General features: G+C 37.7%; 2 protein-coding genes across 7 annotated transcripts; one reads left to right on the top strand and one right to left on the bottom strand.

The window, feature by feature from the left end:
• Positions 1-633: 633 nt before the first annotated feature.
• On the bottom strand, positions 634-8962 carry LOC111243952 (UBX domain-containing protein 4-like). Of its 2 annotated transcripts, none has more exons than XM_022790351.2 (9): positions 8821-8962; positions 7555-7641; positions 7018-7259; positions 6430-6629; positions 4547-4732; positions 3965-4205; positions 3489-3638; positions 2815-3068; positions 634-2308 (listed from the first exon to the last, which is right to left on the bottom strand). In XM_022790351.2, exons 2-9 carry the CDS (start codon positions 7634-7636, stop codon positions 2167-2169), a joined length of 1497 nt encoding a protein of 498 aa, XP_022646086.1. In that variant the 5' UTR covers positions 7637-7641; positions 8821-8962; the 3' UTR covers positions 634-2166. The 2 variants fall into 2 exon arrangements, with proteins under 2 accessions (XP_022646086.1, XP_022646096.1); XM_022790361.2 differs by lacking the exon at positions 8821-8962 and adding an exon at positions 8155-8536.
• A 290-nt stretch (positions 8963-9252) lies between these two features.
• On the top strand, positions 9253-22369 carry Polr3F (RNA polymerase III subunit F). Of its 5 annotated transcripts, none has more exons than XM_086978406.1 (9): positions 9289-9390; positions 10126-10156; positions 10998-11227; positions 14509-14615; positions 16137-16297; positions 16488-16657; positions 19240-19348; positions 19677-19866; positions 20771-22369. In XM_086978406.1, the coding sequence occupies exons 3-9, from the start codon at positions 11021-11023 to the stop codon at positions 20928-20930; spliced, it is 1104 nt and encodes a 367-aa protein (XP_086834532.1). In that variant the 5' UTR covers positions 9289-9390; positions 10126-10156; positions 10998-11020; the 3' UTR covers positions 20931-22369. The 5 variants fall into 5 exon arrangements, with proteins under 5 accessions (XP_022646141.1, XP_086834532.1, XP_022646159.1 ...); XM_022790395.2 differs by lacking the exon at positions 9289-9390 and adding an exon at positions 9519-9933; XM_022790406.2 differs by lacking the exon at positions 10126-10156 and having other exon boundaries at positions 9253-9390.
• Positions 22370-24215: the final 1846 nt, after the last annotated feature.

Raw genomic sequence — 24215 nt, 5'->3', positions numbered from 1 at the left:
AATATGAACATTTTGTGCTTCATAATTCATAAACCCAGTGCTGTAGAATGTGAAAAGAATCATACGTTGCCGCTCAAAATAATGTCGTCGACAAAGAAGTATTAAAGGGCAGGCTTCTAGCGTATTTGCTGACTAAAGTTCTAGTGGTTTCACACAAAAGACTTTCTTCTCTTGACAACGGATCGCTGCCCTTTCTTAGCATTCTAAATAAACGGAAATAGCACTTTGATGAACACAATCAGTCCAAGGTCATTAGGTAAACCCATGGATTTTTCTGGCCTGAATTTCTGAGCCAGAGAGATGCATTAAACTCAGGTTATTCGAAAAATTGTACATAGGAGTCTTACTTCCGCTTTTTACGCGGGTTTTTTAATAGACAGATGTCCTGGACGCATGAAAGTCTTAATTCAACTGACTAAGAACACTAATTAAAACTGACACCGTCGACCCTAAATCTAGGTATGTTCAAAAACTATATACGATGTTTATATAAACATCGTATATATTTTATTGTCGTATATAACATGTGTATATGTTTACATAGCGCAAATATGCAGCGCAAACATATATTAAACATTACTGGTTAAGTGAACATGTATTTTTATACCCAATACCTAAATAAATAGCTACCAATTAGTGAAGCTTTATGAACAAAAAATCTTTATTTCGCTTAGATTTTTTGGGTGAAATTATTCTGATTAAGCTTAACTTTCGTATCCTCTTTCTCGTGCTACGAGAATATCTGTTCTCAGTCGCTGTTGTACTCCGCTTTTTGATTTAAGCCTCCCTTTTTTATATCGTCTAGAGACCAGCCCTAGCACCACTGCTTAATTTAAAAGTTCGTCTTCTTCAAATCTTTTTTCTCGTTACATAGAATATCATAAAGTCATTTAAGGGGGATTTACCAGGACAGATTGTTCCCATCACGACTCTCCACGCTACCCATATTCTTCTGTGTTTCATCACTGTGCGCAAAATCGTTAAATATCGCTATCTGCACATGCCACACTCTACTAGCGATATTGGTGGAAAAAAGGCACGAAAAAGCCAGCATTCACTGATGGTGATATATATATATCCTTTGAGAGCTCATATAACAATAGTAATAATCATAAGTGTTCGATGTTCTCGCTCTCCTCTACGATCAAAAAGAACACAACATCTCGTAAAAACTATAGCAGTATATTCGTCGCGCGGCAGCAACGCCTTAGTACTACGTCATGGGCCAGTTTAGGCTTCACAGAAATTTGTACGTTTAAATATAGTTTTGAAATTCATTATTTTATCATATGGTACTCGACATTTTTCTTTTCTGAATTCGGCATACGTACCGTGTGAATGTATATACACACACACACACTATACGTACGAGTTGTGCACCACCATTACTAATAGGTTCTGGTAGTCCATTCGGAGCACTGATACAGTAAACAACAATGCCCCGTGTATCACAAACAAGGAACCACCTGTGAAAGAGTTTACTAATTACCTATTTCATCTGAAACATTTGTGGTTTACTGTTAATATCCTTGTTTGCTCAGAAGTGAGTAGGAAATATTATGTTTCTCAATGACGTACGCACTCCCAGCCAGAATATGGTAACATAATATTCTCGTCCTAATCATTGAGTAAACAAACGAAAGGGCTACTATATGCTGTTCATATGTTCAAATCCGGAAATATCTTACCGATTAAACTTAGACCTTTCATTTCTCTCGAGGTAAGAAAATTTATTATTTTGCCTAACTGTAGAGACCCTATTAATTTTCCATAACAGTGTACCGGTCAATGGCAGATATACCATGAATTTATGCATCTCCCGTGGTATAGTATATATCCTTTGTTTTCCTACTTCTTGATTACCACGAACGTGCTTGCCATTACCTTTTTTTGTATGTATTCTAGTCGTCCGCATGGACGTCTCGCCTGTTCAGACGGCTGCCATAATATGCATGTAAAAAACACAAAGACATGCCACTTATTTGTGGCCAATGTATCAATGCATTTTCGTGTTATATCCCAATAAAGCCGTTTAGTCATAATATTCCTTTTTTTGGACTCGGTCTAGCTTGGCTAGCAAGAGACAAATATCGGAAACATTACGAAGGGGCAAAATGCTTATGTGTTGCACATGTTGTCCAAGGCAATCTATTAACTATTGCTTATCTACATCTGTTGAGTAGAATTGCCGTTCCAAGTATTGTTCTCATCGGAATCATCATTGTCTGTATTCAACCGATGGATATTCCCACTACGTTCGTACGGTTTTCGCTGGCGCAGAGATGAACCAGTACCCGGTACACGAGCCCTGAAAATCGCAAAGATTTCAAGTATTGCGATAGGATAGGTAGCTGGTCATGGTTAAACGCACATACAGGCATGATACTTCACAAATGTACCGTGTTGACAAATTAGGCATGTGAATTGGCTTTTACATATGTTATCGTATAATAAAATAATTTATAAATACATGTAGAAATTATAATTATGCAGCGCACGTACTTCCACAATAGTGAACTTAACACTCAGCCACTTCAAGGAACTGTTTCACATGGAGCAACGGTCTAAATACATGTCATTAACCTTTCTATTTCACACCATGGTGCATATATATGTTCCTAGTTTTATATCCAAACACACACGATCCCATCTTATACCTTTAGTAGGCAAACACGTTACCACTGCACCGTCGCGGGGATGACACCATGTTATTTAATTACTTTCAAGAGCACAATCCGTTGAACTTAGAGGCATTACATAAAGAGAAAAAAAAAATATGTAAAAAGACGTTAGCATCATAAACGTGAAGCTTACCTGGATGCTCCGGGAGCATCATGAGGCGTCGCAGATGCTACTCCTGGAGGCGTATTAGGCATCGAGGCCTCTTGCTGTGGACGACTTGCGACAGCAGCCGGTGGAGTAGTTGAAGGAAATAGCGCAGCGAAAAACGAAGTGAAAAAACCCATGGCTAAGGTAAAAGGCAAAACAATGATATCCCAAATATTCCGCCATGCCGTCACAGCACCTCCACCAGCGCCTCCGGCAGCGCCACGACCTGGCTGCGTCCTCTAATAAGCAAAAATAATGCAATATAAAAGTTTTTTATTATTATAGTATTTCTTCCTCAAACATCCGTTATTTTCTTTCCCTTAGATTGAGTCAAGTAAGTCTCTAATTTCTCTAACAATTGGTCTATAGAAATTTGGCAACGATACTCGTGCTTTGTTCGTAAAATATACACTTATTAAAGTTGACCCGTATAGTGGCGATGCGTACTATCCACGCAAGTCAATTAAATTGGTATCAAAACTTTTCGTCGAGTTTAGATACGACAAGTGCGGAAATTAAATGATCAACTGCACGTAGAAAAATTATTGTTGCTATTTGTGATTTTTAGGTCCACAGTGTGTTTACTACGGTTTGATCTCGAAATGACTACAGAAATGTATAACCGTGAAGTGCATATGGCAAATTAACTAAGAACTAACCGCTATAACAAGAAGAACTGCGCTAGGTGCTAGGCTAAGGTCCCGAAGCGTCTTCTGATCGCAGTCAGGTTTGAATACTTTCCGAGGGAAGTTGAGTGCCAAATTAAAACTACCCGAAAGACGTTTTGCATCTGCGATGTATTGTCGAACCTAAAAGAAATAATTTTGTTCCTAAACGTTAATATTTTCGGAAATTCAGATGTCTTTTTTCGACATTCAATCTTAACATGATTAATATCGTCATCGACATCCTCTTATGATAACATTATGTTTCATATGCATGTCATCGCATTTTTGTCTGACTTTTAAGACAAGGTATACATATGTGAAGCCCTTATATTAATTTAAAGACAGATAATGTCGTGGGATACACTTAAAGTCAAAACGGTCAGTATGTAATTTTTCTTAAAAGCGGATCATCAAAATGGTAAATATTAGCTTTCTTACAGGTAAAAGTTACATACGACAACACAAACCTCGATAAAAGGAGTTTCAGCTTCGAACAAATGAGTAACAGTGCTGCCATCAGGCATCCTAAAAAGGATATTTGCTGACGAAGCATTTTGAGCTCGAAGCCTCTGCGTCTCTTCCTGCTTCTCGAGAGCCTCCCTCCGTCTTTTTTGTTCATCAGCCTTCACCGGTTCTCGATGTGCTGCAAACTTCTGCTGCCGTTCTAACCGGTCCTGCCGGATTTGCTCCTGAAGTTGTGCTTTATACCTGCATGCCGACCATAAATTTCGTTAACGCACCACTTAAGTGGGAAGCTATCTTTTGTAAAATAACTGCATAGTTACAGTATATATGTTGAAGTGCAACTACAAAAGAGAAAAAATTACACCTATCAAAATGTCTGAAGCTTATATTGTGTTATTTTGCAAGTGAACACATTGGTCGGTAACTCCATAGAAAAATGGTTTATTGTGCGAAGAAAATGGAATGCCAGTAGCGGTAAGCATTGAATAATTTCCAATACCTCTAATCGAAAAAGAATTTATCGAATCAAATTAAATGTTTTAATCCATACATAAAAAATCATATTTTGTCTTCAATGTATTCACCTCTTTTCCTCTTCGCGTTCCTTGTTACGCTCTTCAACAAAATTTTTTATTTCGCGATCCTCCATCTCTCTGCGGATTTTCTGTAAATTTTTCATAGCCTCACGTCTTTCGATTTCTTTGCGTTGTTCTTCTGCTTTTTGTGCCTCTGCTTTTCCTTGGCGAACGGCTTCGATAAGTCGTTGTGCTCTGGGGGAAAGCACGATTATGGATAACAAATCAGAACGCCTTCTACTGAATAGTGAGGTCTACATAGTATTATAGCAATATTTTTAAGGAAATCATGGTATCTGGGGTTTACGGTTTCAAGTCTAAAAGATGATGGTTATGTAGCGGTTTTTTTTAAATCGTAAGTAGATTTCTTAGTTCTTGACCTTAACCGTTCGTTTTTCCCGTTTAGCACATATTGCTATTGCTTAATATATTCTTAAAATTCGACATTTAGATTAGCAAAACATTAAAACTAGCTTTCCTTGGAGAATACTAAAATACATTTCTTTTGGTTCTAGCTGGTATTTTCCTATAATTGGTAGATGTTTTTTCAGCTTAGATGTATCTAAGCTGAAAAACTGCCGCTAAACTGAAAAGTGTTTTCAGCTTAGCGGCAGTGCACATTATGTGAATTAAACGTGAACTCGCGTGTGAAGATGATCTGACAGGTTCAAAAATGCTCGCTTGAACTAGGAGAAAGACAGAACTCCGTACGCCGTGAATAATGCGTCGCTTTTGTAGGCTGATTTCGTTGATGGCGGTCCAAATGTAGGCTCTCTCAGTTAAGGGTTCTAGAAACATTAGCCACACTTACACCGACACTCAAGCCTGGTATTAAGTTTACAAATCACCTCCACTAAAATGTGACTTTCTAGACTTTGAAAGCTTGCTGGCAAACCATAGTACTACAAGGTGATGGCGTTCCACAAAGCTGCTGCACAAAGTTGTAAAGTATACGTTGATTCAGAAGCCTTCTATTTTCCTTATAAGCAACCTTCTATCTCCAGTCTTTCAACAAACGCTATAATACCACATATAAAGCGCATTTGTAAACTGCTTTATTGCATACAAATGTAATGAAATGATTTAGAGATTTGATTGCGACTGGAGAGTTTCAAAAGCCGTCCAAAAAGATCCAAAACACATTTCATTCAATTTCGAACGCTTGCACTAACAAAATTTGCTATGCAAATCAAACACTCATCGGAACTAATAACTCCACTTTTCCAATTCCAACATAAAGCCGACTTAAAATAGTATATTACTACACTATAAACATAAGCCTGCAAAATCTGCTAACCTAAATGGATATCTAAATTATGCTTAATAAACGAGAAAAAGATTACGTACTTGCGATAAGACTACTGCCAATAAATCACAATATTTTACCAATCCAATTTTAAAGCTAAAACGCCACTACTTCCACCTGCCTTTTTTTGACAATTAACCTTTAGAAATATTTGGTTTCTCAATCGAAGCAATTCTTTGTGTCCCATTATATATGGTCCGATGACAAATTTCAGTCTTGAGAGGTAAAATAAATATCGCCACCCGTCAATCCCATCTATAATAATGTTCTGTTCACTGAACTATATCATTTCATCACGAATTCACCACGAGTTTTTAGTGCCTTATATAAAGTTCGCATCCTTTTTGTCTATCTGAAAATTCATAACCCATACATGAAGGACAATACTTAGTTAGGGTAGAATCCCCACCGGAATAACAGATGGTCCCAATTCTGTCACAGATGACATCCGATAACATAAAAGAACTTCCGACTCTATGTTCTTTTGTTGTACCAATTGTATTGACACAGAAAATAACAAGATCCTGCTAGTCTAATTAAAATGCATCAGATCTCGCCATTACGGCGAAATCCAATCGTGTCTCACCTCTTAACTTTATCTTCCATAGAGGTGGCTTCTCCATTTGATACAGAAAATTCCGTGCAAGTTTCAACAGAATTTTCTTCAGTTGAGGCCATACCATCTCCAGCCGTATCCATCTCGGAAGTGAGCGGCGTTGAGACAACCTCTCCAGCCGGTGAAACTGTTGGACATTGCGTAGCAAGTTCCTCTCGAGCTTTCAATACCTACGATATTGTGTTATTGGATTATAAAGTTATTTGTCAAATTCCTGGCAATCTATAATATCGCTATCAGTGAATCCCTGCCCATAGAAGGCAAAAATAACGCAAATTTATAAAATATAATAACAAATAAAAAAAGCGCATACACATCTATTTACTTAGCTAACATAAAATAACAAGAACTTGGGAGCTATGAGAGTAGCTTAGAGCATCCACTTAGGTTATGTATTTATGATGGCACACATATGTATTTATGAAACACATCAATATATATGATATTTTCAGCCTGTTAAGATTGAGAACATTCGAATAGGTTTATTGTTACAACAGAGAGCAACATTCTTTGTTATCATTATTATTATGGTCGTATAGTTACACATGTTTAACACACCTTTGAAATTTTGTCCAGTAAAGAATCGGCCGACTGCACACCCGCTAACACTTCAAGCGCTACGCCGCTTTTCGGGCAGATTAGGTAGATAGATGGTACAATCAGAACTGGATAAATCTGGGCAAATTGTGTTAGCTCAGTGGAAGGTTGCTTCAAGCGAAGGGCCATTAATCGAGGAACCAATGGCGCCAGCAACGGTGCTGCCAGAGCTGATGAGAGTTGCTCTGACTCTTGGTTTTCACCTAATCAGCCGAACAGAGTGTCCAAAACATATCAGCAGGATAATAATAATAACGTGATAATCTAACTCACCTGTCTAGCATATCTACTGAAGGTAATCTTTTTTTCGCCAATACAATAGGAGCATTACTGTGATGCCCTCCATTACATAAATGAACTAAACAAGCTGCAACGTACAAACTAACCCAGTACTGTTTTTCCCATGTGTATTCAAATACCATCCCAAATACCATACCAAATCCCATCCAAATACTTGCCATCTTTTTTCGTCTGCCATTGGCCTAAAAGGCTACCTACCATACACAAAAATTGTCATAATTTTATCATCATGCTGTGCTGCCGAGATCGCCTCAGCGATGCCCCCCTCGAACCAGTCCATGATGTCTGAAAACGGCAGCGAAAGAGTAGAGTTATTAAAGTTGCTGCAGAAATGGCTTTGAATTAACACGCGACTAGTCGATAACGGAGAATATTTTTCCGGGTTATGTATTTATAAATACCATACGCATTTAATCAGATTAATAGCAGTGAATTTATGAGGTATACACATGATTAGCATAATCGTTTTTGACATTTACGTTCTTACATGTAGTCTCATATGCCGTGTGTATTGAACACCGGTTGGCAGAATTAAATCGTCAAAATTAGTAACAGCGAAAATTATCCTCCACGTTAATAAAAAAAAAAACAGGGACGAACAATAACTTTTTACTTGCTGTTGCCTAACATAACAATTCTACAATCTTGGACAGACGTATAAGCATGAATGTGGATGGCTCATTCATAATGCACATGCGCATGTGTTAGTTCGCTCAGTGAGGTCACTAGTATTGTTAATTAACTAAAACGGTCAGTTAATGTACATAGGTAACAACCATGTAAGTAACCAAGTTTTACCTGGTTTCTTTTACTCTCTTCTATCAGCTCTAAGTACACACTGATACAATGGGAAGTAGCTTGGAGCTGATTCTCATCATCACCACCACTGCCAGCCTCTGACTCAACGACGATTTCAGCTGATGACAAACATAAATCCGAAGACGCAAGAACGACAGATGATTCATACCTGCCAGCAGCTTCGAGCCAGCACTCGATCAATTTGTCAGCAGACGATAGTAGACGGCAAAATATGTGGTGAGCCTTTGGATACGTCTGCGTTCTAGTTTTCGACAGGAGAGCCGGCGTTTCAGTGCATCTACACTAATACACTTTGCACTTTCACACCTGTATATGTAGTGTCACAGACACACTGACAATTCTGCGGGTATCTAATTTCTGAATAATTAGGATGGAAGCACTCCATAACCGATCTCAAAATTGCTACAAAACAGCAGCGCGTCATAGGCTTCAATCTATTATTGCTGCTATGTCGCGGTCAACTGTTAGTCCATCGTACTGCACATTTAATTTATCGCGGGTAACCGTTAAAGCGCCTTTTTAAATCTTATATATTTAGATCAGCTACTCTATTCACATGCAGGGTGTTGGACGTATTCAATACTAAACATCTTCTATTAAACGATAACGTTAAAATAACAACGCTATGAGAAATCGACATCTTACCTCACACAGGTCGTGGCCAGCAGTAACTCAGCGGCACTCGACAAGCTTTTTCCGGTATCTTCTACCAGGGCGCACAGGGACAAACCGACAGACGAACAGCGACAAGTCAGCGTATCATAAAACACCAGCAGCTGCAGCCACGAAGACACCTAGCCGTCTGTTTACCAGGAGCTCATCGACTTGCCCGCTCTCCCTTCGTTGGTCACCACTTTGCCGCTATTGCACCTATGCAGTGTACTGTACCTCGTTCTTTCTGTGCCTGCCTGATTATTTCTTTGTTCTTAAAGGGCCGAGGGCGAATTTATTTTGCAGACTATACTTCACAGCTAGAACATCTAGGGCGCTCAGCCACTAATGCCTTGACCTCGTGCTCTTGGGTTTTGATTTGGAAGCTAGTTCAATATCACTTTAAAACAAGACTTGCAAGCTTGTGCGTGATTGGCTGTGTCAGTACCTTCCTGCGTAGGACCGGGTTTGTCAACAGAAGCATCTAGCAGACGATGGCCTCGATTTAGAGGATAATTTTCAGCCTCGCCAGCGGAGTAACAAATGTTTCGCATCACGATGCTGGTACGTTTTGAACTTTGGTACTTGATGGTATTTAAACCGTGGTGATATTAAGGCTATACGAAGATTTTCGTCTACCTGTTATCAGTGATTAATTTGGACTTTTTTTAAATTTGGCGGTAAGGTTAGTGTCTCGTTCCGGGTTACGACAGAATAAACGAGTTTCATTGTTAGCCTTTGTTTTGGTCGTATAAACCAGCTGATTGAGAGCGCACGTGTGAAAGGGACAGCGCGCTTTCGTTATATCGGTGAAGCACTGTTGATCGATGTTTCTACGAAGTGTTACTTTAGGAACTGACTGGTGAAATCAATCAAATTGAATGACGCTAGAATTTCTGATATTCAATACAGGTCGCGTAACGCAACCGTAAAAAATCCCGAGATTTCGTTTAAATATATCTATTTCATTCAGCGTACTGTGACGTGGTCAAAGCAGACCAAAACGTGAATATGAAATGTAAACGAGAATCGAATTTCTGTTCGCGACAGAAGATGAAAATTTGTGGTGTACTGTTTCCCAAAGAGCTGTGTTGTCGTTTGTACATGGTGTGTGCGCGTTATTGAGGAAATGCAATATAATGGGTTGATATTTGCATATAGATAGTTAAATAGTGCTTGAAAAATTCCGCATCATACGATTGCAGTGACAAGGATGTTTGGGTCTAGGTAAAAGTAAATTAGTGACCACAGTGCTAAAATGAAATATCGTTTGTAAAGTGCCATTTCTGTTGTGTTAAGATACGCGCAAACAATTTAACTATTTAAAAAGGTAAGCAGAAGCTAGTTTGTAAGTGCTACGGCCTTATTATTTCCAAAACCGTGTGCATTTTGAGTAGCCCGACAAAGTGGGTGCCCTGACAGCTGTACAACGTTTTAATAATCCAATACTATTCTAATAATTTGTTAGTTATAAGGTGTCACTTCACGGGTCTTTACGAGTGATCAATTTTAGCTAATAAGTTGTAGCGAGAAACGATGGTGTTCTTATACATAAAACGGGGATTAGAGAGATTAGCACTTTTGGTTCACGGGCAAACGTTTGTTTTCGCTATATCACTATGAAAAGGGTTTTTGATCGAGAAGTTTCGACAGTTCAATCAGATACGTTTGTCGCTCTATCCAGGGAGAGATATCTTTTACAAACGGCTTTTAGCCGTTTTGATGTAAATTTTTGAGAATTGCTTTGGATATCAATATGCAGATGCAGTTATCATATGCTCCCTCTATAACTTCTGTTACGCTATATGCTTTGTGGACAGATTATATATACGAAAAATTCGTTAAGGAAAACATGGAAGAAATGTCATGATTTATTTTTATTTTTAAATAATAATTGTAATAATAAGTGAATTTTTTGAACTGCTATAAAGGAACGGAATATGCATATATTAATTAATTTGGATAATTCGATTTAGTATTATGTTATTTACTCCGATAATTAAGTGAAGCCCGTGCTTTGCAGGCATAGGCTAGAGTGATGGTCAAGGCAAATCTCGAATACCGCCGCAGATACCGTCGTCAATGTTTAATTGGATAATACTAAACTTAAGTTAATAGAAGACATTTCGGACATAATCATTTACATCGTATATAAATATTGTGTATTTCAGGTAGAGCTGCAATTTAATTAAATATGCCACCACCGACGAAACGCATTAAACAAGAGCCGGGAACGTCGGCAGCCGCGGCGCCTGCAGAGACTGCTGAGGCAAATGGAGGCATGAATGCGGGCCTTCCAAAGCCGGAACCTGTGGAAGCAACGAATGCTCAAGAAATCGAGGAGACTATAATGAAACTCGTTGAGGGCCAAAAAGAGGGAATCAACGAAAGTATTATGAAGGTTTGTAACGTATAATTGCAGGCCCGCCCCCGTGATGGTGTATTAATAAAGCGTTAACCTACCACATGTAGGGACCCATAAAATGGTTCTAAACCGGACATACAATTTAATTGCGAACTCGTGTCATCTTTTTCAGTTTATATTGAAATCATGTACATAGCATTGACATCATCTGATTATTTTCTTCAATAATAAACCCATTTTGATGTTTGGTTTACTACATACGATTTAAACTACAATGCATTTTGTTTCAGTTCTATATGGTACTAAAATATGGCTGTTATAACCTGACTTACATATGAATCGTCTAATTTGTTAGCGTATTTACTTAGGTTTTTTTATTTGTTATTGTATTTATTTAGGTTGGAAATGTTAAACCTTCTCACCAGAGTCCTTTTTTATTTAAAATTTTTACAAATAATTAGCGCTGTAGGTTTTAACTCCGTAACAACTCCATTATTTTCCTACGACTCACTTGTCGAAAATAGTTTCTTGGAGATGGAACCTAAATTTTTAAATTGTATCATTTAACAACGCTACTAGTCTCTTAATTCTACTATATCAGCTCAAGCCCTAATGAAAAGAAAACATTGTCAATTTCTAATTCAAGTGATGTTTTTTAAAATTTTAAATGCGTTTTGTGTGCTATACAAATAATGAAACGTCGTATTTCTGAAATTACGCACCGTTTGCATCATAATATTTTGTATAAGCCGCTGAGAGTGAGCAGCCCTATGACTTAGTGGTAATGTATAAAATACAACCTGATGCTGTTTTTTTTCCAGACATGCATTTACCTTCGTATTTTAATGAATTATGGAAGCCACAATGCCATATCATTACACAACTGTGGTTTCAGCCTGTCGTATAAGCTTCGAATGGCGTGGAAGTTATTGTCGATGGCAATTTGGTGCAAGAGGTTATTAATTCAATTTATTTGATACATCTTGATAAGATAAGAACAAGAAGAAATTTTACAGAAAACCTTTGTATACCTATTTGGAGCTATTCAATGTTAATGGCATTATTCGTTTATAGATTTTCTTCTTTCCAAACCTCCGTCCAAGCATAGAATTGCGAATTTTGGTTCAGAAAACGCCCAACTATTATTATGTCCTAGTTTGAAGATATTCGAGGAGTGTTGAGGTGATCCACCATTACGAGCGAAAAAATATTCTAATATAAGTCTGTTCCACCATTCTATCTCTACCTTCTCATAGGACAGTTTTGTGTTCAGTAGAAAGCTACCGAGCACCCTTATTAGTAAGAAAATCACCTTGTATGGATGAGGCGGAAATGAGCAAATTATAATATATAGTTTGAACTCTATTATCGTACTCGGTAGTTGTCCCTTCAGTAAACGCGTTCAATAATACTATTTTTACTAACAAGGAAAAAATAGTAGCTTATCCTGAACGAAAAAAAATGTACCTACCTGTTTGTATATAATACAAAAATAATATGTAAACATACTATGTTTGAGTACTGCTTACAGGTAGTGCTGTCAGCTACAATTTGAGGTATATGTTCCTTTTCTAAGAGAAGCTTTGTATGTTCATGTTTTGCCCAATTTATGTTAGACTGCTTCTGGTAATTTTTTTTTGTTCGTAGTAGTATAGTAGTTGACTTATTTTTTGGTAATAGTTTAATAAGCATGTTAAAATAATTAATTTGTACTTATCTGTCCATCTACTGTGTTTTACAGCATAATGACTCTGTGCGTATGGAGTTCCTCTGAATGTAATGGGATACTATATAATGCGGTCTATTTGCAGATAACATTTTTTTTAAAAGCACGACCGCCTCTTCTGTCTGGCCGTTCGTTGTTAAAATTAAGGCAGTAATCTCGTCAGTGTTTATCAGGTTTAAAATTTTCGTGTAGAAGTGTGAAATGATAATCAAATGTGTGCAAACGACGGCGCTGGATTATTAGGTAAGATGTATAGGTTATCCTTATGCAATGCGTCTTCATAACAATGTGTTTGCAGGATATTTAAATTTTATTAAGAGAGGCTTCATTTCAAAAACGGCCAGCCTATTTAGCAATCGAAGTATCGATTACAAGCCTTCGGTTCGCATTTGTTTGATTTTACTAGCCAAATAGGCCATTATATTAACTTAGAATACCAACGGGTTTAAAGTTAACTACAGAACTCCATGGAGGTAATATGGTTTTCCAAGTATATCAGCATATTATGAAGAAGGCTGCATGCTAACGGATTGCAGCAAAAGATGGCTCTGCATTAGTTGAACAAATACTAGACACGTCGACGTCTAAACGGCCCATATACAAACATATGAGAAGCAGGAAAGCCTAGATAGCAGCCTGAGTATACCGCGTTTCTACTCTGTGGCTTTCTTTGCGAATACCTTTTTATCAAAGAACTGTCTATGTGATAGACCAGGATATATTACATGTGACCAACAGTATTTGATCAATACAAGGACATGGCTGTCGATATTGACATACCAACATGCAAAAAAAGAAGAACTTACCTGAACAAAAGAAACCAATTAAGCCACAAAAGAAGCCAGAGTCTATGTCTTCGTTTAAAAATGGTCAAAAGGAAACAACAATTTGATAACGGAATATGCACGGCAAAAATCAGATTACCTTCTCTGAAAAAACACCTTCTGAAGCCGGCGTGAACAATTATTTTATTTTGGTTCCACAAACTATTTGTTCGCCACGCCAATAGCCGTTGTAGAATTGAGTGAATTTATTATTAGCGACCTGTAGCGGGCACTAGTTGGCTCAATATTTCTTAAGGCTCGCCAAACCTTACTCGACTGAACTCATTGGACATATATCGTTAGCTCGATTGAGTTCGTTGTCAACGAGAATGTCACCGAAATAGGAAGCCACGCAGCTGAACCAAACAAACACCCTACTCAATAGGTCTGGTCGATTTAAAAAGTAAAATAGCTTAACTATTTCCATATAACTATAAGATCAATTTGGCTCTGCCCTCAAACGTATAAGATGTATAGACCTGAAATGAAAACTTATGAGGAGTAATTGTATATACTAGAAAAGTGACACACCGCACGAACCTCACATGAGTTTAGCAGATTCTCTGCTGATTTCTCATTAGTTAGCTAAAAGTTCAATGTTAAAAAAGTCTCCTAAAATAAATGTAAACCTCTGTTTTATGGACCTAAGAATATTTGTCGACACTTCAAAAGGTGGCTTTCTACTTCGAATTTTTTTTATTGTTTATAGGTTCTATTGTAAGAGTATTTTTTAGCCTAATAGATTCTGTATCTTTCTATCGTTACAGGTGGCAATGCCAAACGTAACTCCGGCTCAACGTGTAAATGCAATCAACAAACTTCTCTCTAAAGGCAAAATTGAGATTCTTAAACAGGGTGGAACACTTGTTTATAGGTGACTTTTTAGATTTGAAGATGCTCGGTTCTAATGCGATGATTGTAATGTGTCGTTATTGTGTAAATTTTGGCGTTTTTAAATTTAGAAAATTTTACCTGTTTCACTGTCATAATTTAGAGTAAAGATGTAACTGAAGGACCCACGGATGCTTTGCTTTAAATTATGAATTTGGTCAAACGTAGTAGGTGATTTTCAACGTGCATAACCATGATGTTTTTTGCATATTTATTATTATTCGCATTAGACATGTTGTTAGTTTTGGATTTTAACTCTCTCCGATATAGTCAGAAGCTCTGTTCTCCAAGCTACTGCACGGAAGTTCTTATTAGCGAGAGATGACGTTTATAGGCTTAGCCAGGTTTAAAACTTGCTAAAAAATGTTCTATTTGAATTTGATATGCATACGAAAATAATGACTAGCAGTCAGCAATAGCGCCCCAAGCTCGCACACATGTGTACAGATTTCTGTACACATGATAAAAATTGAGAAGAATAATTATAATCGGTTTGAACTAACATGACGGTTGATCATTGCAATAGTCTGCCATTCATTAAATCACTTAAATTGGGTCAGAACTGATCTATTTCGGGAAAAAAAACTTTAGCCTGGCCATTGACTAGCCATTATCAGGTAAGGGTGCACTGTTTTATGTGGCATGTAACTTGAAGATTGATTGCATAGCCACCGGATTAATTGTTGGTCTAGGAGGTAGCCATAGCCTCTTATTACGGCTGTATTTTTTCCGAATTTCAATTTCGCGTGTGTAACGTTGGTAGGGAGCTTTAGAATGAAGCGCCTAGCTCCTTCGAGAGAGACCGTTATGCAATGGTATTCATATGAATCAGCTAGGCATGAACATACCCTTAGAGCTAATAAGTGCATTGCTATAGTAGGGTCAGAGTGCAAAATATTTCGGTCCTTATGGTGATCGAGTTGGTGGAAGTCACTCGAACCTTTCAGAGGATAAACTAAAATAACTGCCTCAGGCTATTCCGCTTTGGCCACGTGGATGTATACATAAATCTTCTGTGAACAGTAACCTATGGCAGTATTCAGATGAGATCATACAGCATAATCGATTAGCACCAATAGAATATATCTTTAGTATCTGCTTTACATTCAATTAATTATCCCGGGACGCAGCAATAAGCACTGGCCATGGCCTGCAGAGGTGCAAAGTTTCTATAGTATTATCTTTTGAGTTTTTTAATCGTACTTCTGGCGGCGTAACCCGTACACGCATGAACGGCTTCAAAATATAAGGCATAGTTCTGCGAAATAGGAATAATTAGCTCATTAGGCTAGCTGTAACGGCATTTGTTTTTCGTCTTATTGAGGATATTTGACACAGTATACGCTGCACGATTGACTCAGAGTTTCAATCTCATGAATTTATCTTACTGTTATTACTATTATTAGTGATTGAGTAGGATAAATTACTTAATTACATCCAAGCGCAGATAGTGCGCGCCGTTATACGTTGTCACTCGGTGGTTTTTCTATTTGTTATTTTCAAGATATGTGAATCAGGACAGGACAAAAGGCTGTGACAAAGACGAGCGTGTTGTGTTTCAAGTGATCGAACGAGCTGGCAACAAAGGAATTTGGGTTCGAGATATCCGCTCGTTTTCAGGCCTGGTTCTCCCTCAACTTAATAAAGTCCTCAAGAACCTCGAAAGTAAGCCTTATTTTGTATGCTTTATCTTAGTGAAAATAAAGCAGCGTGCTTATACATTTGTTTTGTCAAATTGTTTTATAAATGGAGTATAAAATGGAGTTAATCTTCTGTTAACTATAATTAGAAAAAACTACGGGTCCCTATTACCCTTTTTTTAATTTTCATTCATCTGTTCATTTTCTGTCGCCAGCTAAGAAGCTGATTAAAGTCGTTAAGTCCGTGTCGGCTTCAAAGAAGAGGTTGTATATGCTATACGAATTGGAGCCTGACAGGTCAGTAACTGGCGGCGCCTGGTACTCTGGCCAGGAGTTCGAGTCCGAGTTTGTGGAGATTCTACAGCAGCAATGCTATAGATTTCTAGTGAGTTTATTTAGTGAATTAGCTCTTAAGTTTCTAGTAGTGCTGAAGCGTCCTGAGTCAAACGAAACACACAAGTTTCCGTTGTAACTGAAATTATATGTGCGTTTACATGAAAAAACTGCACTTGTCATGTTATCGTATGGCGGATAAAATTTTTGAAAAAAACTTGATAGCTTGGTTGTTGCATTTATAAAGCATGAAAGTCGATGAACGCCTCCTTTTTTTGTCTGTGAGGCGTTTTCTGTCTTCAATCTGAGCAAAGCAAATCACACAAATTGGGTTTCGTATCGGTGGAGATCTCATGTGACAATCGTGTGCGTTGCTTAGCACACGGATTACCATGGCAACTTTAACACTCAACGGGTGATAGTCGGCATTATGGGCACTGAACTCGTCAAAAGAGGTTGTCAATCTGTGATGACACATGCGCATTCACGCGTGGGAGGCGATGATTTCATATCGTTCGATTCGATCTGAAATTGAGAAAAATTGCTTTCAGCTGCTACTCAACAGACTTGACTGAAATCGAAAGTATTGTAGTACATAAATATGGATGCTAGAAAGAACAGGCATGTTGGTAAGCCGATTATGGCGGTAGTAGTTGTTAAGTCACTCTGTAAGAATGACCTACATCACGCTAAAATTTTTTTTTTTAAATATGTATCGCTAGTAGATGTTTATTAGTATGACTACGCTGGTTGTAGCTTGACAGCGCCGACAGTGGCTTAACTAATTTGAATTGAATCTTTCGACGCGCCATTAAAGACGCTTCATCTATGTTTAATAGCTGTGTCTACATTCAGATGGTTAAATGCCAATTCCAGTCTATCCTACGACGTTTACTGCTAGAGGGTCCTGTTCTGTGTGTATTCGCTACACGCTTTTTGTGATTGACAAACGTATCATTATCTACTTATCTTCTTTTAGTGTCTGTTAACTGTGCAAGTGAAAACGACAGTATTAATACTTTAATAGTGTTACTAGAAAGACGACACGAAAGTTAATTCTGTAATAATTTATGTTATTCGGCAAACGTCAATATGAAATTGTTATTTGGGACAATAATAATATATATATTAAAAACGAGTTTCTAAGCAGTAGAGCCGATTGACCTTGAATTAATTGAAAAATGCTATCATGGAAAAGTAAGCCAGCGCTTAGAACGCTCAGTTTTAAAATGACCCTGCAATAGCTAAGGTAGTTCGAATAAAATGGCATGCTTTTTCATTCCTTCTGTAAAGGTCGACATTTACTAGCTACAGATTTGCAGCAGCTTCGACGTCTGCAGGGCAAACCAGTAATCGCTGACGTTACGGAGAGATCAGGATTCTCCATATGTCACCGCATTCTTTATCGACGTATTTCTAACGTTGATCAAATATCAGGTCAAATATCAAACATTAGACCACAAATAATGGTCGTCCTTCTTGGCTCCAGGAATAAACGTACCTGATAAAAAAAAAAAGTACATTTTCGAAACCTACTCTAGTTTTCTCATTGCCAAAATCAAAAAACTGCAAAAAAATATCTATGCCACAAATAAAAGTTTTGTCTCTGTGAGAACTACTCGAAGGTGATTTGCGAGATTTAATAATGATTATCCGAGGCAGGTGGAGAGCAAAAGCCATTTTCAAAGGAAAACGGCCAGAAAACAGCTCCTGAATTGGCCTCGAAGACGAATTGCAGTCATAAGGCCATCGACATACATATTGAATCAGAGGAATTTGCTTAAAAATTAAGACCTTGGTTGTTCCATATAATGAGCGCAGAACACGGAAAAACATTTTTATTATTTATTATTATATTTATAAAAGCTTTTTATTGGCCTGGCACCAGCAACACGTAGCCATAATGAAAAAATCTTGCTCAGAATGATTACGAGTGCCATGCAATGTGTACCTCTATGTTGACGTGAAGCAGAGAAAGGAATGGGTATTCTGGCCCATAGTTAAGCAGGATTTCCGTTTTAGAGAGACCCTGATCTGTGTTTGATAAGACTGGAAGAACTCACACGCTACAAAATGTTTGACGAAAACAAACAATGCAATAGCTAAGAACCATAACGCCTTGGTTGCATCAAGTGAATGAGACTACCTAATTGAAGAGGTCTGATAAACAATGCAGTTAACGTTCTCCACGATGATACCAAAACACACATGACAAGAGCCGTTAAAGCAGTCCCGCTAGTTCTGAGGTGGGAGGTTTTTTGCAGCCAGACATTTTCCAAACCTCCTCTTCGAAACAAAATATCCTCTTCGATTATGACGAACGAAATTTTTAAGCGTGTATTTAACAATAAAAAGATCTGGGTCTTTAAAACTGGCTGGATGAGCTCTTCAACACTACCCTTAAATTGTCGGGTGAGATACAATAAATATATTGACTGAGAGATAAGAAAATATTGTAGAGACTAACGGCGGACACATAATAAATCTGTGTTTTTATTAAATAAAAAAAAACGCTATATTTTATTTTATAAAGACTACACGATAGAAATGCATATGATAAGTATATTACCACTGGAAGCTGAATTTACGAAATTTAGTTTTCAAACTTCCTTATATAGCATATAACCATTACAGGCACATAAAGGGAAAAATGCTGCGGAGAAGTACCAAGATGACGTGGTAAATATGCGGAATAATTCGGTCGCAAGCACAAAGGAGGTTTGGAGCTTTATCAAACAACTTGGTAAGTGTGCATTCGAAATTCTAAAACATCAGGTCAACTTACACGCCAATTAGCTTTATCAAAATATGCATTCAAAAGGAGCTAGTATTATGTTAACAGACTTCCTGAAGGAACGGATAAAGCAAGCTCTTACTCTATTTGAAAATTCAGTTTGGCGCTCAACTCGGTTTTACATTCCATCCCCTCTGATGAAGAGCAGTTTTTGGTAGAAAGCTTTTCTTCAGAGAAAGAGTACTATGGATAGGTAAGAAAAATGGAATACATACCAGCTTAGTTTAATAATTGTTCATATGTAAGCAATACTTAACGACGCTTGTTTCACTTGCAGGGATTTCGAAGGTCGAGTTAGACGTGGAAGATATCAATGTGATACTCGGAACTTTGCGGTTCCAGGGGAAAGTCGTTCGTTCGGTTAGTTCAGAGAAGTTAAAAGATTCGAATGACTATCTTTGTCTCTGGGCTGCCCTCGACTCTCTATATCAGAGCCCGATGGCCATATGCAACATTGCATGTGGGAGGCAAGTACTATGTTGACCAGTCTTTTAGGATTAGAAATCTAAGATAACTATAGTAATTCAACGATTTTTTCCTATTTGATAAAATAATATCAAAGAGAACAAAATTAATCGTCATAGATCATTCATAGGGTTTGTGCTGCGTTTAATTAATAAGGGTCAGTTTGATCTATATCAGCACTCACCTACGCCTAACTCCGAAGTTGCTGTCGCTATGTCTGGGTATAGTTAGTACTGCAATATAAACGTTAGTCTATGTTCGTTTTTAATGTTAAATATGTATTCCGCTTGGAAAAGATGAAATACGAAATAGCTGCTTAGAATGTGGACTGCACAAACGGGATGCATTTGCTGCTTAAAGATGATGAAGTGCTTTATCTTTAGAATGTATTCCCTCAAAGAATCCGTCTAAATGTCGCGTCTTCTATCGAGGCTTTAGGTAAAGCTAATGCGGGGCAGTGGTTTGTACGTAAGTGAACAGGAAATGTCTTTAGGGTCAGAGTTGGGCTAAATTTTGAGCTTCAGATGGCAGCAAGATATCAGCTACATGTTGGTATGCATGTAAGAGATAGGCTGTTAAAATAAGGACAATTACTGCCAAGATGTAGCATGTTCGTAAAGCACTCGTCATAGAATTTGGATGCTCAAAGTCGTGTCCAGGGCTGTCAAGGAGGATATTGCTTACGAAATGTGGTTAACTGACGGGCTTTAATGCGTGTTATATCATATATTTATATTGTATTCTAATTAACATTCATTATAGTGGTCCATTATTGCTATCTTTATTAAATATATGTCGAAAATAAGGTTTGATTCTATTAACAAAAATGTTAACTGTCTAGAATTCGAACACGCAAGTAGAGAAAGTTTCATCCTAATGTGCACGTTTTTTTTTTGTCATGAGCAGATGTCCCGTCAGACATGACTGTAGCATTCATGGTGTCAGGAATCCTTTGAAATGCGAGTACACCGCTGACCTCCTCAAGGACATTGAGGATCTAGAAAACAATCCTTCAGAGGAGATCGATCCATCGGGCCCAATTTGCGATGCATTACTTGACTATTAGTGAATAATCTCTGATTTTCGATGTTACGTCGGTGCTGGCGCAGTTAGAAATCCTACGATAAGTCCGTTTATTGAATTATGTTAAAGCAATTGGCTCGTGTTTGTATCTGCCCAAACTTGTCATCACAATATTTCTTTTTTCTTCGCCATACTCCAGGCTTGCTTAGCCTAATTGTGAAAATATAAAAAGAAGATGTATTATGTGCCTAGTTATTTACCATGGTTTGCTCGTGATTTTTCGGTCATCCTTATTTCTCTAATTGAATTTATGTTAGTATGTCAATGGACAATACTGCTGTATCTCTATAACTGTGCCTATTTATTACTATCTATTAAAGATCATCTAAGAAAGTGAGAGTCTATCTATAGAATACTGAAGTTCCCAATGCTGGCCGTGCGCTCCCCGGTAAAGCTATGTATTTATAATTACATTGACTTGATCTGTTTTCGTAGTTAGAACGTTTCGTGACTGAGTAGCGAATAAAGTCTACAGAAGACTGGAAGCGAGAGATGCCTGTGTAAACAGCCTATATTTAGCTCACTAATGAGAGTTGATAACTACATAGCTCATTGATAATTGTGGACTGATGTGGGCGGATATATTCTTTTGCCAAAATGAGACTTCTACCTGAGTGATATACGTCATTGTGGAATGTACATTATGGTCGCTTGCAAAACGCACAGTGTATATGAAAATAAGCAATATTTTTGTGAATGATTTGCTATGTACACTCTCAAAAAGAGGCACGGTTTGACATCGACTAACTGAGCTCGCCACTGATTATCTTCTTTGCCATCTAGCCTGCTCATTCGCCGGTTATTCTAAATGGATACCTCTGCAAGCATAGACGACTAGTGCTGTTAGAATAAGCTAGATAAAGGTAATCGTTTACGACGTGTAATTTTGCAAAAAATTATTTGCAATGACTACCTATGAAATTACTAGTTGCACTTATAAACTTATTTGTTAGTTTCACAAACACGGTAGACTATACGGAAACTAAATTTGTTAGTTTATAGCTATATATATAGTTTATAGCAATATAGATTTCACTCACTCTCAATAATGGCCAATGAAGAAGTTTTCGATATTCAACTCGAGTAGTCGATAAGAGTTAGTTGGTAAAAAAAAAAATTAAGACCGAAAGTTTCAAAAAACCTTTGTGCTGTACTACAGTGTAATTGCCTGCGGCACTGATGAAAGCCGTAAATACATCAGTCCATAGAGTGCTTAAAGGACAACTATAATATTTTAAAAAAGTAATGCAAAGTGGCGGAGTAGTATACATATGCTAGGAAATAAAATACGATACGATATATTACCTAATTGGGGTGGAGTGGGTGCAGACAAAAATAACTGCGACTTTGTATTTATTTTTTATTTCAATAATTTTGCTCATTTGAAATGTCAATAAATTAAGATGATAACTAGTTAAACTACGTACGACGTGATTTATTACATACGTCAAATATCGACAGGGAGTAAAATAAAGCAAAGCAAAAACAATAACAAGTACATGGCAATAGACTGCCAAAAGAGTTGGGCCGTGTGTGTGTAGAAGTGAGATGCCCCTATAACACGTCCATTACAGACAATGTTTTCGCTCTGCATTAAAGCATTGAATGTCATCATCTACTTAATTAAACAATAACAAACAACAGAACTGATCAGCTGAGCGGACGCACGTTATTGGCCCCTGCTAGACGAGTAAAACTGCACTCCTTAGCTTCTTTTAGTTATTCCTAACTATAAGCCTGTGCATTGATGGTACTAGCTGACTAACTAGACGGTAATAGCTGCAGGTTCGGCAAAACTTGATGACTTGCCACGTCGTTTCTGAGTGGACTTTACCGTAGACTATCCTTGACTTAAGTTGAGAAAAACAGATTATGTCATGCTATTCTACCTGTACGTGAGGTATGAAACATATAGTCGATACGATTGACCGACCCTTGCGTTTTTGGGTTTCCTACACTGAAAGTGTGCTTGCGTCTACAATATACAAACCTTTACTCTGATGTCCAGGTTTAAAAATCTCCGTATTTTTAAATGCTTTATTGGTCCAGTATTGAGTAACACAACGGACACGAATGACTCTTATCCTTATGGATAAGATAACAATACATTAGCCATAGCTAATGTATTGTCTATGGGGTTATGACATTTTCATAATTTCGTTACCTATGTTTTGACAAATTTCGATCCTTTTTGTTAGTACCGTGTACTCAATTTGTAACTAGCTTTCGACTTTTCAGATATTAAGTACTAATTACATAAAAATTAATACAGAGGATATTAAATATTACTTGCAGAATGCATTTCAAACCTAACATTAGTTTCCTCACTGATGCTAGTATCTGTTGATCAGTAATTATGGATCTATTTTATGTCTTTCTTCTATTTCTTTTCTTATCTTCCGTAGCTTTGTTGCATGTTTCACAGAGAGATCACAAAATGCTTTGGCCGGCGTATAATGTCTGTTAAGGCCTTTATTAGATAAAGAATAATTTGCGCTAATACCCGTTGTACATAATTCGTTGAAGACATTGCTACGCTGACGTTATATCGAAGGCAGTTCGTATCAAGATTTAACTGTGATCATTTTTCCAATGTTATTAAACGGTAGGAGTAACTCCTACAAAGCTTGCCCCTAGTAAGCACCAAGGTAAGAGTTGATGGGCAAAACGGTAAGCAGCTGGTGCCGCATTCCAGACATTCCAAATGATGGCAAACAGGTGGTTTGCCCAGGTACCGGTATGCCAGGCATCTAGCTAAATAGAAAAGGGTAAACGAACATTGCACGTACCACGTGACCGGAGATTTAAAGGCCCCTAGTCTTTCTGGCCACCGGCGCAAGCAGGCCCTCATTTTTCCTTGGAATCGCTGTCGTTCGGTTCTTCTTTCTGCGGAGTTGCGCCGAGCTGTCAGTGAATATGACCAATGAAATAATTGGTCTGACTGGAGTAATTGAACTAGTCAGTATAGCCTGGACATTCTGGTATGGCAATTGTGATATATATATCACTATACAAATCGCACGTATGTTTTTCTTATAGTATTGTTAGTGTATGTTCGCTTCATATAAATATGCTGCACCTGTTAGATACAGTTTGAAAAATCGTTAGTGATAGCTCTTTTTAGAAGATACAGTAACATGGATCATACGGACTTTGTTGCTTCCGTTGCTACTGTCTTTGAATACTTGAATCGAGTTAGTGGGATTGCTAAACAAGATGGCTTTTGTCTCCATAGGTAGCTAAGGCCTTCGCAGCAAATTTATTGATA

Source organism: Varroa destructor, unplaced genomic scaffold (genome assembly GCF_002443255.2).
Source record: "Varroa destructor unplaced genomic scaffold, Vdes_3.0 BEIS01000001.1, whole genome shotgun sequence".
NCBI lineage: Eukaryota > Metazoa > Arthropoda > Arachnida > Mesostigmata > Varroidae > Varroa > Varroa destructor.
Note: the sequence above shows the minus strand (reverse complement) of the source record. Positions and strands in the feature narration are given on the sequence as shown.